The sequence below is a fragment of the Saccopteryx leptura genome, chromosome 10, assembly GCF_036850995.1.
Source record: "Saccopteryx leptura isolate mSacLep1 chromosome 10, mSacLep1_pri_phased_curated, whole genome shotgun sequence".
In the NCBI taxonomy this organism is placed as follows: domain Eukaryota; kingdom Metazoa; phylum Chordata; class Mammalia; order Chiroptera; family Emballonuridae; genus Saccopteryx; species Saccopteryx leptura.
This window is the reverse complement of record NC_089512.1, coordinates 73914296-73930078: the sequence shown is the minus strand read 5'-3', so window position 1 is coordinate 73930078 and position 15783 is coordinate 73914296. Positions and strand designations below refer to the sequence as shown.

Here is a 15783-nt window from a genome sequence, read left to right as displayed (position 1 = left end):
GTCTCTCTCTTTCTCTGCCACAGCCATGGTTTGGTTGGAGCAAGTTGGCCCCGGGTGCTGAGGATGGCTCCGTGGCCTCGACTCAAGTGCTAAAATAGCTCAGTTGCTGAGGAATAGAGCAACATCCCCAGATGGGCAGAGCATCATCCCATAGGGGACTTGCCAGGTGGATCCCAGTTGGGGTGCATGTGGGTGTCTGTCTCTCTGCCTCCTTGTTTTTCACTTAAGGGAAAAAAAAGTAAAAATTTGCAGAGGATCTTTTTTTTTTTTAATTTTTTTTAAGACTTTATTCATTTTAGAGAGGAGAGAAGGAGGAGAGAGAGAGAGAGAGAGTGAAAGAGGAGGGGAGGAGCAGGAAGCATCAACTCCCAAACTCCCATATGTGCCTTGACCAGGTAATCCCAGGGTTTTGAACCAGCGACCTCAGCATTCCAGGTTGACGCTTTATCCACTGCGCCACCACAGGTCAGGCGGGCAGAGGATCTTAATAGACATTTCTCCAAAGAAGACATATAGATGACTAATAGACATATGAAAAGATGCTCAACATCATTAATCATCAAAAAATGCAAATTAAAACTACAATCAGATATCACCTTACATGTGTCAGAATGGCTATCATTAATAAATCAACAAGCAAGTGCTGGCGAGGATGTGGAGAAAAGGGAAACCTCCTGCACTGCTGGTGGGAATGCAGACTGGTGCAGCCTCTGTGGAAAACAGTATGGAGATTCCTCGGCAATTAAAATGGATCTGCCTTATAACTATTTCTGGGTATATATCCAAAGAAACCCCAAACACTAATTCGAAAGGATATACGCATTCCTATGTTTATTGCAGTGTTACTTCTAATAGCCAGAATTTGGAAGAAACCCAAGTGCCCATCAATAAATGAGTGGATGAAAAGTCTGAAACGTATTTACAGATACAGAGAACAGACTGAGGGCTGCCAGATGAGGGGAGGGTTAGGGACTGGGTGAGAAAGATGAAGGGATTAATTAGTACAGGGGGTCCTTGGGTTACAACACAGTTTGGTTCCAACAACAGTGACGTAACTTGACTTTTGGTGTAAGCTGAAACACACCCGAGTCCAACACAAACGTAGCACTTATGCTTTTAACAGTCCAAAATGGCATCGGTAAGCTACTGGGGGATGTCAACTCCCTCACTCGTGCTGCTTCACTGCGCGTTCCTCTGCCAGGCAACCCAACTAGCTCCCCTGTAGTCCTTAAGTAGGGCACTAACAGCATGGGCCGAAACACTCACGTCTCGACTTTTTAAAGTTTTTTATGGGAGTGAGCATCATAAACTCAAAATGTCATATGTCAAGACTATCGTAACCTGAGGACACCCTGTACTATTGGTACAAAACAGTCATGGAGATATAAAGTACACATAGGGACTATAGTCAATAATATTGTAATAACTATGTATGATGCATTTGATTATCTAACCACTATGCTGTATACTTGAAACTAATATAAAATATCAACAGTAAACTGTAATAAACAAATAAAATAAAAAATATATTCTTCCCTGATAAGCTTCATGCTTTTCTTTCTTTTCTTTTTCCTCCTTCCCTCCCTCCTTCCCTTCCTTCCTCCTTTCCTTCCTTTCCTCTCCTCTTTTTTGGTAGTAAAATATGCATAACATAAAATTCATCATTTTAAAGTGTATAATTCAGTAGCACTTATTCACAATGTTGTACAATAATTACCACTATCTATCCAAAACATTTTCCTAACCGCAAAAGGAAACCCTGGACCTGTTAAGTGGTCCCTCATCCTCCCAGCCTGTGGCAACCACCAATATGCTTTCTGTCACTGTGAATCTGCTTATTCTGGGTATCTCATATAAATGGAATTATCCAGTAGGTGTCCTTTTGTGACTGCTTCTCTCATTTAAGATGTTTTCATGGTTCTTCCATGTTAAGCATGTGTCTGTTTATTGCTGAACTAGAGTCCTTTGTATGGCTATACCACATTTTGTTCGAATGTTGATGGACATTTGGGTTGTTCCCTTCTTTTGACTAGAACTGCTGTGCACATACATGTGTAAGTTTTAACACCTAATTTCAACTCTCTTGGGCACATCCCTAGGAGTGAAAATGCTGGGTCACACGATACACCGTAGCTTGTGAGCCAAAGTAGAAGGAATATATGGTGTGTTCTGGTAGTCCCTTATCATTTGCAACCTTAACTCAAAATTTGTCTTTGGAAAAACAATTTTTTTAAATCTCTGCTGCTTGGAAGAAAACCTCAATATCTAGAAAGTGAAGTTATTTGTGATTTTTCGGGGGCACCAATATGAACCTAAAGCACTATGAGATGAGCACAGAGGAGCAAATCCCTTTCACCTGGTGCAGGAGGTTGGCTGGGTCCGGCGCCTAGCTCAATCTTGGCTCTATGGTTTGGGAGTTTTCTGTGCCCCTGGAGGGTGCCAGGAATGACTGTGAAGTAATAATGTCTTTGTTTATTTTAAAAATGCCAACTAAGTTAGGGAGCCACTGAATATTACAAACCGTGGTTAATCTGTATTATGTAGATATATGCAGAAGAAATACTTAACTCCCTTTAGAAAAAGGAGTGGCTCAGAAATGCAGACCCTGACTCAGAGACAGGACTGAGCAGCCAACCTGGACTAAATGTCCCAGTGTCTCATCACTTCCTCTCACCCCCAGGGCTTTAGTCTGTGTCAACGAGTAACAGTTTAGAGCAGAAATGCAAGGATTACTAAATACTTTCTACTTGTTATGTGTTTCTCTCTTGGTTTTGAAGAATGTTTAACTACCATAGAAACTCTTTTGTCAGTGGTGGAAAAGGGAGCTGGGAAACCTTACCAGAAACATCCAAACCTGTAGAAACTTTTTATGAGTTTATTTGAGCCAAACCAACAATTGCTGGGAAGCAAAATCTCATCAGATTGAGAAAAGGCTCCAGAGAATGGCAGTTTGGCATCTTATTTTGTACATCAGGATCAAAGGGAAAGACGTACAGAGGGCTGCGTGAAATCTAAGGGTGGTTGATTAAGGGGTGAGAGAGAGCAAAGCTGGGAAGTCTCTGGGATTGGATACAAAGTAAAATGGAGAGACACATCTCTAACACTGGTGGGTACAGGATGGCTAACCGCTAACATTTCCAGCACAGAGAATTCCGGGAACAAGGTAACAATGAGGAATTCTGTGGTGTCTGCTCTGGTGCGTGGTGTACCCTGGGGACTCCGAAATGGGAGATTACACTGACATTTCAAAGGCATGTTATCTTAGATGCAGAAGGAAAATAGAGGCTGACTCAGGGTAAACACTGACCTTTGTTAAAGGAGCTGTAGGTCCAGGACGTGACTACCCTCATGACTGTATTTTAGGGAGGAATTTTTATGATCAGATCATCCTATGTGCCTACTTTAGGTCTTGGAGTTTGTAGGGCTCACCACGTTGGCCTCCTCTGAGCTTGTCAGGTTTAGTATGTGGCCCTTTTTGTCCACAGTTGAGTATAACTTCATGAGAAATGAAGGTAAATAAGGAACTGACATGCTCAGTGCTTTGGAATGAGTCAACAGGCATTCTGAAATCACAAAGCAAGCTTTTCTCTGGCAGTTCTGGACGCTCGGACAGCACGAGGCGGAGCGGGCGGAAAGCAAACCCGCCTGGGCTTGGGCTCTGTCATCAGCCTTCGGTATCGGCTCTCCCCTCGCTGTGATTCATGAACTCTTTTCCTTTCTCCTGGAAAATGACCTAGAATTGTCCTAAAAAACAGCTGGAAAGGTCAACTAGCCTCATTTTAATTCCAAAGGTTTTCTCAAGTTTCATTACAGCTTTTAGGAAAAAGTACACCATGTATCTCAGTCACACCACCAACCTCCTGCAGTTCCAGCCACACTGATTCAGAAGGCAAATCATCACAGCACTGGGACGAGTTGGTGGACACCCATCATGTCACAGGCAACATGCTGTCTCTAAATATGCTGCAGTTACCAGGGTTGGGGCAGAGGATGATTTTCCAAATTTGAGAGTAAGACCTAAAATAAACGTTTAAGGTACTTTGCACTTTAAAGGTGCTTTGCACTTTTTTGGTGACATTCCCTAACCATTGGGACAGGGTTGGGGGGAGGGTATTGGGGGAGGAAATCACTTCACATTCACGTACTCTGCCTTGTAAGGTTGTTGATTTTCTCCATGGCTGAAAGTCCCGCTGTCTCTAGGGCCAGGCCACCACTGTCAGATGGTGTATGCACAGGACGAACGGAACAGCCCCATGCTCTATGTGCTGCACAACCAACCTAGCCAACATTGCTTTAAATTTAAAAAAGAAGCAGTCTTTAAATTATCAATAGGTTCTATTCTCAAAGCTCACACTAAATTCAGGAATGAGCATTTTGGGTACTTTGATCCCAAAATTGTATATTTGTGAGAGAAAAAGGTAGACACAGAACTGTGGAGACATTTCATGACTTTAAAGTCATTCATGCTTTTGGCCATCAATCAGCCAAGTTCTATGCTGGGTGCTGAGGTACAGCCCTGATACCTTCCTATTCCCCTTCTGTCTCCGTGTGACACCCAGGCTGGCTGCTTCTCCCAGCTTGGGGTCTATGTGTCAAGATAGCAGACATACTGTTGGCCCTGGGGTTCAATGTTTATGTGGCTGTGTGAGCAGATGTGGATTCCCAACAGAGACTGTGACAATGGGAGGAGACACACTGGGACAGCAGGGGAGGACAAGAGGCAGGAATGCCCACAGTGCTGAGAGCAGTGCTGGGCAGTGAGGGACAAGGCAGGGGCTGCAGGAGGACATGACGGGCTCTGCAGCCATGGGGCTGCAGGTGATTGCCACGGGCATGAACACAGCAACTGGGGTTGTTAGAACCTCTGGTCTGAGATAGGGATGCCGGAAGGTGGCAGAAGTCAGGTCATGAAGGGGCTTGTAAAACCTGTTCTGAAGAAAACCCAAACCCATGCCCTGGGCTACAGGGCATGTCCTTAACCTGGTCACTCCTGTGTCCCAAATCCTATCAGCATCAGGTCCCCTCTCCCTCGGCTCCCGCCACGCTCTGCTTTTCTGTGTGAAGGTGCCGGGCTCTTTCCTCCCTCTTCCCACCTGGAACCCCGTTCGCCTGCCCTTGGCCTCCTGACCACCCTGGAGAGGGAGGCCTGGCCTGGCCTTCTCTGTCTCTCTCAGCGCTCATTTCTTCCCATCACTGCACTTTTCACAGTTGGCAGTCTCATGTGACACGTTTGCTGTTCTCTCTGTCAATCCCATCGTGGCCACTCCACAATCTCTGCTGCATCCCTAATGCCTAGTGCCTGTGCAGGTGCTTCATAGGGACTTGTTGAATGAATAATAAAGAGTTAATATCTGGCTCTTGTACACACATCAAAACTTGATCACTTCCTACTGGGAACTTGATTAAAATCTTTGTAACCAACTGACCAAGGACCTGCTGCTCATTTCTAACTTTTCTGTGCTACAGAGATAAATTTGGGAATCATTCCACAGCTGATCTCAATAAAAGTTCTTAGAATCCAAATATGTATGAGAGTGGACCAAGTCCCTTCCCTGGGCCAAACAGCTGTGGGGTGGGCAGCTCTGCAAAGGCCAGATGTACCCAGTACAGCTTGTCCATGGCAATGTGACAATAAAATAAAACAGCTGTCCTTACAGGAAAACAGGAATTTGCTTGACTGTTCTAAAAGACATTCTAAAGATTTAAAGAGAAAAGGCCATCGCCCTGGCCGGTTTGCTCCGTGGTAGAGCGTCAGCCTGGTGTGTGGGAGTCCCGGGTTCTATTCCTGGCCAGGGCACACAGGAGAAGCGCCCATCTGCTTCTCCACCCCTCCCCCTCTCCTTCCTCTCTGTCTCTCTCTTCCCCTCCCACAGCCAAGGCTCTACTGGAGCAAAGTTTGCTCGGGCGCTGAGGATGGCTCTGTGGCCTCTGCCTCAGGCGCTAGAATGGCTCTGGTTGCAACAGAGCGACGCCCCAGATGGGCAGAGCATCGCCCCCTGGTGGGCGTGCCGGGTGGATCCCGGTCGGGCGCATGCGGGAGTCTGTCTGACTGCCTTCCCATTTCCAGCTTCAGAAAAGCACAAAAAGGAAAAAAAAAAAGAAATTCTAAAGAGAAAAGGCCATCAATTAGCAAGTACTTTCTCTCCCCTCTCCCCTCCCCTCCCTTCCCCTCTCCTCCCCTCCCCTCCCTTTTCCTTCCCTCCAACTATCTTTTTGTTCCTCCATCCATTTTATTCTTTCAACAAGTGTCTTCACTGCTCTAGGCACTGTGCTGAGTGCTTGGGAAAGCTCTGGTGAACAGGTTCTCTGACCCCAAACAGTGGATCACACAGATGAGGAAAACAGGCAACAACAATGAGAGTGCTCACGCTCCACAGTCACTGGTGTAGAGGTTCATCAGCTGGCTTCAGGGAGGAAGTGGCATCTTGGTTGAGTATGAAGGGTAAACAGGGGTGACTGAAGGAAGGGAGGGAGAAGGGCAGCCTTGCTGTGAGATAGAGTTACTAGGGAGGTGAGAGTTATCAAGGTAAAGAGAAAAAAAGAGAAAAGAGAACTTTCAAGTCCTGGGAGATTTATTCCTTAATGCTGAGAGATGTGTCTCACAGTTCAAATTTGATCGGAAGCCCTCTGCCGCTATAAGAAGATTTTTATGTCAGATTACAATACTATTAATAATTATGATCATAATTTTCAAAGGAATTAAAAAGTTTTTGTTTCTTTGTAAAAATTCAGACTGTTTCATGAGCATTACAAATCTAAAGGAGGTAAAACCTATCACTGAGAGGCCAAATATCCAGCCCAGTCAGCAGGTGACACTGAAATCCCAGCACTGTGACATGGGGGCGAAGCTGCAGTGCTGGCTGTCACCCGCTCTCCGTCAGGAGGCCACTATCCTGAGGAGAAGCCACATCCGTGGAAGTCCAAAACGTGCAGAGTCCCTCACTTACTCCTCAGTCTGACTCTTCAGAAAAGCCCACCATGGGACCCCTACTTAGCAGAGGTGCTATGTGGAGTTCAGAGATTTGAAGTCAATTTCCCAGAGCAATACATTGTCTTTCGTTCACAATCTGGTGCTCTGGGACATAAACAAACAAGACACAACTGTTTGCACAGAGCATTTTTGTTCTCTCCATTTATTGTGCCCTACGTCTACCCTCTGGCACATGAAGGCACACTGATGTCTCTTCTGCCCACACAACCAACAGGCCTCATAATGCACAAAAGCGGTCCACCGAGGCACTCAAACATGATCAATAACCACTCACCCCAACCACATGGCTTAAGGTCTGATCATCAACCAACTGGGTCAAGAATTTCATTTTTAGAAGCAAGTGGGTGGTCACCCACCATAGCGACTTCTACTTTGATGCCAACTCTGCAAGTAAAAGGCTGGAAGAGCCATTAAAAGGGAAATGAAATTATTCACCTAAGGTGCAAGGAAGGCAGCAGAACATAAAGATTCAGAGCATGTGTTCCAGAGTTCAGGCTGCTGGGCTTCAAATCCCAGCCTTATTATTTGGTAAATGCAAGAAGTTGGATGAATTAACCTATCTAAGCCTCAAGTTCCCTCATCTCTAAGTGAAGATAGAAATGCAATTACTACATTAGAGAGTTATTGAAAAGGTTAAATGAGGTTCTCCACATAGTGCTCGGTCCACTGCTTAATAAACAATACGACATATGACCTTTCTTTTGTCATCATCAGTACTGTGCTATACAACTCTAGGGGACGCCCCTGACATTGCAGCCTGTGGGAACAATACTCCCAGAGTTGTGCAGTATACAACATGTGTGGCTGTATAAAATATGATGATGCTATGATGAGCATGCAGAACTTCTGCTTCTCAAGGTGGATGCCTAGATTATTTTTGAAAAAGCAAGAGTGCCATTGGCTATGTGCCTTGCATGATATACATCTTGCCAACAAACAGGTGAGTCCACCAGGGGGGAAACAAAGGGGAAAATATACACTCAAAAAGCAAGCAAGAGCTCTGAGCTGGTTGCCAAGGACTTCTAGGAGGAAGAGAACTTCGGCAATGGGGTGGGTGGAGGAACCCAGCACAGCCCGGTCTGTGGGCTCTGAAGCTGTGCCTTGCATGCTCCCTGACATCAGGTCAAGGTCTCACTAGAGACAGGGAATAAAGTCAAGACACATGCCTTCCCCAAGCAGGTATCAGGTAGGATGTAGCAGAGTGAGGGATGAGAGAGCAGGTGGAGGAAGAAAGAAGGCACCAGCCCTAAATAGGAGCTGACCACAAACATGGACCCATAGTGGAGAGTGAGAGAGAAGCACAGGGTCGGAGGGTGAATCCACACACCTGGGAAGACTGCAGTTCTAAAAAAACCCCATTTAAAACAGCATTTTAATAAATTTAATAAATAAAAAATAAAACAACTAGGAATAAATTTATCCAAGGAAATGGAAGATTAATACCCTGAAAACTGTAATACACTGAAGAAAGAAAACTGAAGAAAATACAAATAAATGAAAAGATAATTCATGCTCATGGACTGGAAGAAGCAATGTTGTTACAATGTCCACACTACACAGAGAAAGCTACAGATTCCACGCAATCCTATCAAAATAACAAAGGCATTTTTCACAGTGATAAAGAAAAATCCTAAAATTTGTGTGGGAATTGACCCACAAAAGACCCCAACTAGCTAAAGCAATCTTGAGAAAGAAGAACAAAGCTGGAGGCATCACACTTCCTGATTTCAACCTATATTGCAAAGCTATAGTAATCAAAACAATATAGTATTGGCATAAAAAAATAGATACATAGACCAATGGAATAGACTAGAGAACCCAGAAATAAACTCACATAAATATATGATCAGTTAATTTATGACAAAGGGGCCAAGAATATATAAAGGGGAAAGGACAGTCTCTTCAATAGTGGTGTTGTGAAAACTGGACAGCCACATGCAAAAGAGTGACACTGGACTACTCTCTTACACCACACACAGAAATCAACTAAAAGTGGGTTAAAGGCTTGAACATAATGTCTGAATTCATGAAACTCCTAGGAGAAAGCATAGGGGATAAGTTTCTTGATGGCAGTCTTGGCAATGATTTTTGCATTGACAGCAAAACCAAAGAAAATAAAAGCAAAAACAAACAAGCAGGAATACATCAAACTAAAATTGGGCAAAGGACCTGAATAGACATTTCTCAAAAGAAGACATATAAATGGCTAACGGAAATATGAAAGAGTAGTCAACATCACTAATCATCAGGGAAATGCAAATCAAAACCACAGTGAGATATGACCTCACACCTGTTAGAATGGCTATCATCAATCAGACAAGAAATAACAAGTGTTGGTGAGGATGTGGAGAAAAGGGAAGCCTCATGCACTGTTGGTGGTAGAGTGAATTGGTATAGTCATTAATGCAAACAATATGTAGGTTTCTCAAAAAATTAATAACAGAGCTACCATATGACCCAGCAATTCCATTTCTGAGTATTTATCGGAGGGAACAAAATCACTAACTCAAGGAGACACCTGCATCCCCATGTTTATGCAGCATTATTTACAATTGCCAAGTTATGGAAGCAACTTAAGTGTCCATTGATGGATTAATGGGTAAAGAAAATATGGTCCATATATATACAATGGAATATAATTCAACCATAAAAAAGAAGGAAATCCTAACATTGGTGACAACATGATAAACCTTCAGGGTTATATATATCAAAGAAAGATAGATACTGTCTAATCTCACTTAAATGCAGAATCTTTAAAAGAATACCCAAACTTATAAATATAGAGACAGATTGGTGCGGCCAGATGTGGTGGGGAGTGGGGGTAGGAAGTATGTGAATGGGTGAAGCTGGTCAATAGGTAGAAGCTTCAGTGATGAGGCAAGTAAGTCCTGGGATGTGATGGACAGCATGGTCACTATAGTTAACAATACCATATCGTATATTTAGAATTTGCTGAGAGAGTAGCTCTTAAAACTTCTAATCACAAGAAAAATAATCTGTAAATATGTGAGCTAATGGATATTAACTATAACATAGTTATTGTTACCAATAACTAAACTTACTATGGTAATTATTTCACAATACACAGATATATCAAATCACCATGTTTTTACCAAAAATGAATACAATGTTATCTGTCAATTATATTTCAATAAAACTGGGGAAAAATGACATTGCCATAATACTTGTATAAAATAGTAATAATAATAAAAAATACAGTGAAATGTCTCATAATGCTTTAATAGAATAATCTTAGGATCAAGTCTTGCTTTTCCACTTGTTAGATATGTGGCACTTGGACCAATGACATTGGCTCTCCAAACCTCAGTTTTCTCAACTGCAAAATGGGGTCATAAAAATCATACCCATTTTGTCTAGAGGTTAAAAAGATTAAGTGAGGTGATGACCATAAAGCACTTAGCACAATGCAGGCATGTCCCCCACCCCCATTCTAAAAACCATTCCTGGTAAGAAATTTCTGTTTCATTATTCATATTATTGAACCTTTTACAGTATTCACTTTCTTTTTTTAAAATTAAACTTATTGGGATAACATTAGTTAATAATGTTACATAAATTTCAAGTGTACAGCTTTCCTTTCTTTCCCCTTCCTTCCTTCCTTCCTTCCTTCCTTCCTTCCTTCCTTCCTTCCTTCCTTCCTTCCTTCTTCCTTCCTTCCTTCCTTCCTTCCTTCCTTCCTTCCTTCCTTCCTTCCTTCCTTCCCTCCCTCCCTCCCTCCCTCCCTCCCTCCCCTCCCTCCCTCCCTCCCTCCCTCCCTCCCTCCCTCCCTCCCTCCCTCCCTCCTTCCTTCCTTCCTTCCTTCCTTCCTTCCTTCCTTCCTTCCTCTCTTTCTCTCTTTCTTTTCTTATTTATTTATTTATTTATTTTAAGCAAGAGTAGGGGAGATAAAGAGACAGACTCCTGCATGTGCCCTGACCAGGATCCACCTGGTGACCCTGGTCTGGGGCTGATGCTTTGCCCATCTGGGGCCATGATCGCAAGCAAGCTATTTTTAGCACTTGAGGTGGAGGCTCCATGGAGCCATTCTCAGCACCTGGAGCCTATGTGCTTGAATCAATTGAGCCAGGGCTGTGGGAGGGGAAGAGAGAGAAAGAGAAAAAGAGAAGGGGGAGTGGAAGAGAAGCAGATGGGCACTTCTCCTGTGTGCCCTGACCAGGAATTGAACCTGGGGACTTGCACATGCTGGACTGATGCTCTACCACTGAGCCAATCGGTCAGGGCAGGTATACAACTTTATAATCTGGCAGCTGTATATTGTATTGTGTGTTTACAATTCAAAGTTTAGTCTCCTTCTGTCACCGTAGAGTTGACCTCCTTTACCATCTTCATTCTCCCTGGCCCCCTTCTCCCTGGTAAACACCACCGTGTCATGTCTGTGAGTTTGATTTTTGTTATTAGTTCATTGTTTTCAGTTTTATATTCCACATAGGCATGAAATCACATGGCTCTTTTACTTTCACTTATTTTGGCTCTCTCATTTAATTTAGCACGATACTCTCAAGCTCCAACTATGTTGCCACATATGGCAGTATTTCATCTTTTTATGGCTGAGTAGTATTCCACTGAATATACAAGGGTGGGCAAAAGTAGGTCTACAGTTGTGAGTATGCAAAATTGTTTATTCTTGTATTATATTTTATTAATGGTTGTATTATTTATTTGTATTATTACTGTAAACCAACTTTTGCCCACCCCTGTATATGTACCACATCTTCTTTTTCTAATCACCTGTTGAAGGACGCTTGGGTTGTTTCCTCATCTTGGTTATTGTGAAAACAGCATGCATTTTCTATTTCATTTTAATGTTGGCAGACATGGTCTTGCTTCCTAAGGCTCTTCGCCCCCTTTTCTACAGTCTAATCTGCTCTGGATACAGAGGTTACCTCCTACTAATGTCTTACCTTGCAACCAGACTTTTCCCCAGGGACATTTTGTATATATTTTTTTTTCATTTTGTGTATTTTTTAAGTAAAAATTAACATTAAACGTTAACATTTTCTTTAACCAAACATTAAGTGGGAGACAAGTCTGTCTATTTCTGCATCGACAGAGCAGTTCTGATTCCTTCATTTCTTAGTGCTGAAATCCTTCACTAATTAACTCAAGTTTCCAATGAGGGCCTGTCTCCTACCTGGAGCCGAAGTCCTGGATGGAGGAAAACTGCAGAGCAGTCCTAGCCCAGTCTGCCTGTGGCTAATACAGGATGACCAAGTCTGGATACACAGTTTTCAAATATTTCATCCACTTCCCCTCCTCGTGTGAGTTATCGGTATGTATTCTGCCTCAGGCCTGTTAAAGTGTCTCTGGAGGCAGCCAACCTAGGAACTTTCAAGGTCGCACACAGAGAAATTGTGGGAAAAGGAGGAGCCGTTCCACCCCGGGGAGTGAGCTGCCTGCCTCTGACCACAAACCTCTGGGAAAGAGCCAGCCTTGTCACTGTGCTTGAAGGCTTCCCAGGGATGGATGTGATGATAGAAAAGGGGTTGAGCACAATGCCTGGCAGGTGCCCACTTTATGGCTCTACTTACCTCTTGCCAGTCCTCTGCCCTCCAAGCATAGAGAGGACACAGTGGGGCCCGGCAGGTGCGCTCCGACTCCGGTCTGGTGTATGGGTTGCAGTCGGTCTCTCTGGCTACTTTGCGTGTTCCCATCTGACAGCCCACATTTCTCCGCTGCACGCCTTGGCCGCAGGACACAGAGCACTGAGAAGACAGAGTGTGTAAGTGGAAGTTTTGGAGGGAGGTGCGGGGGAGACTCACAGACCTGGGAATCACCCCTAATCCCTTTCACAGCTCTCATAGAGGTTTCTAATTTCTAATGAAAGGGGCCCCAGGGGAGGTCTGAAATCTGCAAACTCACTGCCTATCAATGTTGGTGAATGAGGAAGGTATTCGAGTCTCAGGACTCTCTCAAGTTTACAAAACTTTTAGGACAATTGGAGAGGTTGGGAGGAACATTAGGAAACATTTAGTACAACCTAGAAACAGAGCTGCCACATGAAATGAAAATCCCAAATGGCTTCTGTCCTGGAGGATTTGAGGCTCTTTGAAAATTGGAGCTACAGTCTTCTAAAAGATAATTTCTTGGTAAGTTTAAGAGTATAAACCCAAGAAGAATAGGACCTTGTAAATAGAATTATTTTCTCCAGCTTCTTCTTTTTTTCCTCCTATTCCTGGAGATGGAGACATTTTTTTAAATTGTGGAATTCACTGAAGTATTTTTGTGTATCTACAACCTAAGAGGAATATATAAGAATAAAAGCTGACAAGGAAAAACCATTCCTCAGGCATAATGTTTCAGCTCTTGAAAAGTGCTGTTAATCAGGCGGAAACATTTGGTTGACCAAGTTGCAAAAACAGCACATTAAATCTGCAATTAACTTCCTCCAAATTAATTTTTAAATGGTTTCCTAATTGCTGGATTTTATAATCTCACTTATGGGCAGGCCAAAAATCATAGTCTTTATAAGAACCTTGATAATCAGAAACTAAAGGCATCATCTGATGGAAAAAGAATAACATATTATTACACTTAGCTATTTAAAAATGATACCAAGCTTTGGGGATAGCCCAGACTCCATTAATTTGTCTGGCACTGAGAAAACTGAAGTCATACTCCTAAGAGGGAGTCTTCATAAAGATAGAATCGGGCTTTATAAATAGTTTTGTTTTTTTTAAATTTACTGATTGGTTCTAGAGAGAGAGGAAGAGGGGTGGAAGAGAGAAACCCTCAACCCTCATCTGTTTCTGTATGTGCCCTGACCAGGGATCGAACTGACAACCTTTGCATATTGGGACAATGCACTAACCAACCAAGCTATCTGGCCAGGGTGAATTATGCTCTTTTAAATTAGAAGGCAATTCTTGTCCAATTAACCTGCAGAATGACTCATCTCACTCTGACCTAATGGAAATTTACTATCAAGTATACCAGTTGGATTCTGATGAATATTAATGCTATTGCCATTTCAGATTTTAAGAAAATAGGTAATACTATGTAGAAGGCAGCTCAGGAAATCATATTGTTTCAGATGAGTTTGTTCTACACAGGAGCTCAAATGTTTGCATCAAAGCTAGCTGAAGAAAGGAAGTATTTTAGAGCAACACAGCTACTATTGTTTGGGTTTAATTATATTAATTGGATTGAATGAGTTTGTGACCCACAAAAAAACAGACTTTCGAAGTCATTATATCCTGGTGGAACGTGGAGTGCCTGAATACCAGGGACTGCCTTATCTACAGAGGATGGCCAGATAATGCTATGGGAGCCACACGTAAAATATTTCCCATTGATTACACTGGAAATGAATGCATGTTAGAGCGAGAGAGTTACCACATGAATGACAGAAACATTCAAATCCTGTCATCATCAACAAATAACAATCAAAAACCCTCTGGCTATTTGAATTTGGGGTCTAAAATATACAATAGTTCATTTCCAGAACAATATATCCAAATGGAAATACAAAGAAAGAAAAAGAACAGTTACATAAACAAGTTTGAGTTGGGCACAGGGCTGATATACATTCAAAAGCTTACAGTGCATTAATGGCCTAAAGAAAAAGGAAACAACATTAAAGACTTTCAGAGAACATACTACTCAGGTTCTAAGTCAATGAAACCTCTTTTTAATGCTACTGTTATTGAGTATATTACTTATGGTTCAACAAAGGCAAGGTTTTAAGAGCCCTAAGTATGCAACATTTAAAAAAATACCACTTCCTACAATGTTTGATAGTTTTTAAAAAAGACAAAGACAAAGGAAAGTTCAGTTACATAATGTATCTTTGTGGCTTCTGATTTTTATTATATCAAAGCCAGTTTTGAAATAACTCAAGTCTTGACATGACTTGAATGTACAGCAAGGCACAAGCTCTGCCTTTCTGCATTCTGCATCACGGTCACCTTTGTTTCAATGAAGTGTACTGCCTCAGTTCCTACTCTGTGCTCCAGTTCACTGCCTGTGCTATCTCAGGGTCACAACAATTTGCATACACGCAGCCAGGCTCGCCTGGCCTGGCACATTCTGAGAGATTTGTGCAGAAACTGCAGGAATAAAACAGCATCAAAAAGTCCTCGGCATGACCTTGAAAGTGAAGAAGTTGGTAGTATGTGCATGTGCACATGTTTAATTCTTGTTGTTCTACTTAGTAGACCCTTTAGATAGTTTGTGGAGAAAGAAAGTCAAGTAGTCTCTATTAATGTGTCCTCTCCCCAATCCACCATGCCGGTACTGCTGTCCGTTTGTGCAGGTTTGAAAGTTGATGTTTTTAGTTTCGAACTGCTGAGCCGGAAGCTATGTTTCATCTTTCTGTACTCTCTGCTGTGCAGAGCTAGTATGCAGAACTCACCGACTCAGAGAGGGAGCTTGGCACTTATTTATTTCCACAGATAAAAAGAATCTCTGTGGAAGTTCAGATGTTTGGGGAATCATTAATATATACCTGAAAACCTGCAATGAATTTTAGAGCCTTTCTTCCAGTATTTTGTGGTGACATTATTTAAAGGAGGGACTAGCTTGAAGAATAACTATATGTACCAGCTATAATAATATAATCTAGCAATAACAGTAACAGCAAATTTTTACTAAGCATTTATTATGTACCAGCCTCTAAACTGAGGTTTCTCAATCTAATAACTCCTTTCTGTTGGGGGCTGGCCTGTGCAGCACCCCGGCCTCTACCCACTAGATGTCAGGCACACGTCCCTTCCTCCACCAGACTGTAGTGACCAAACTTGTCTTTAGACACTGCCAACTGCCCAAGAGGCACA

General features: G+C 42.7%; 1 protein-coding gene and 1 long non-coding RNA gene across 2 annotated transcripts in view; one reads left to right on the top strand and one right to left on the bottom strand.

Moving 5' to 3' along the window:
* The window catches only part of ADAMTS9 (ADAM metallopeptidase with thrombospondin type 1 motif 9), a 177490-nt gene that overhangs the window by 28808 nt on the left and 132899 nt on the right, over nucleotides 1-15783 (bottom strand). Inside the window, exon 30 of the mRNA XM_066350504.1 lies at nucleotides 12541-12714. Within this exon, the coding sequence (XP_066206601.1) occupies nucleotides 12541-12714 (174 nt within the window). The remainder of the gene's footprint in view (nucleotides 1-12540; nucleotides 12715-15783) is intronic.
* The window catches only part of LOC136381924 (uncharacterized), a 31610-nt gene continuing 28437 nt past the window's right edge, over nucleotides 12611-15783 (top strand). The window contains exon 1 of the long non-coding RNA XR_010747176.1: nucleotides 12611-12731. This is a non-coding gene — a long non-coding RNA (uncharacterized lncRNA). The remainder of the gene's footprint in view (nucleotides 12732-15783) is intronic.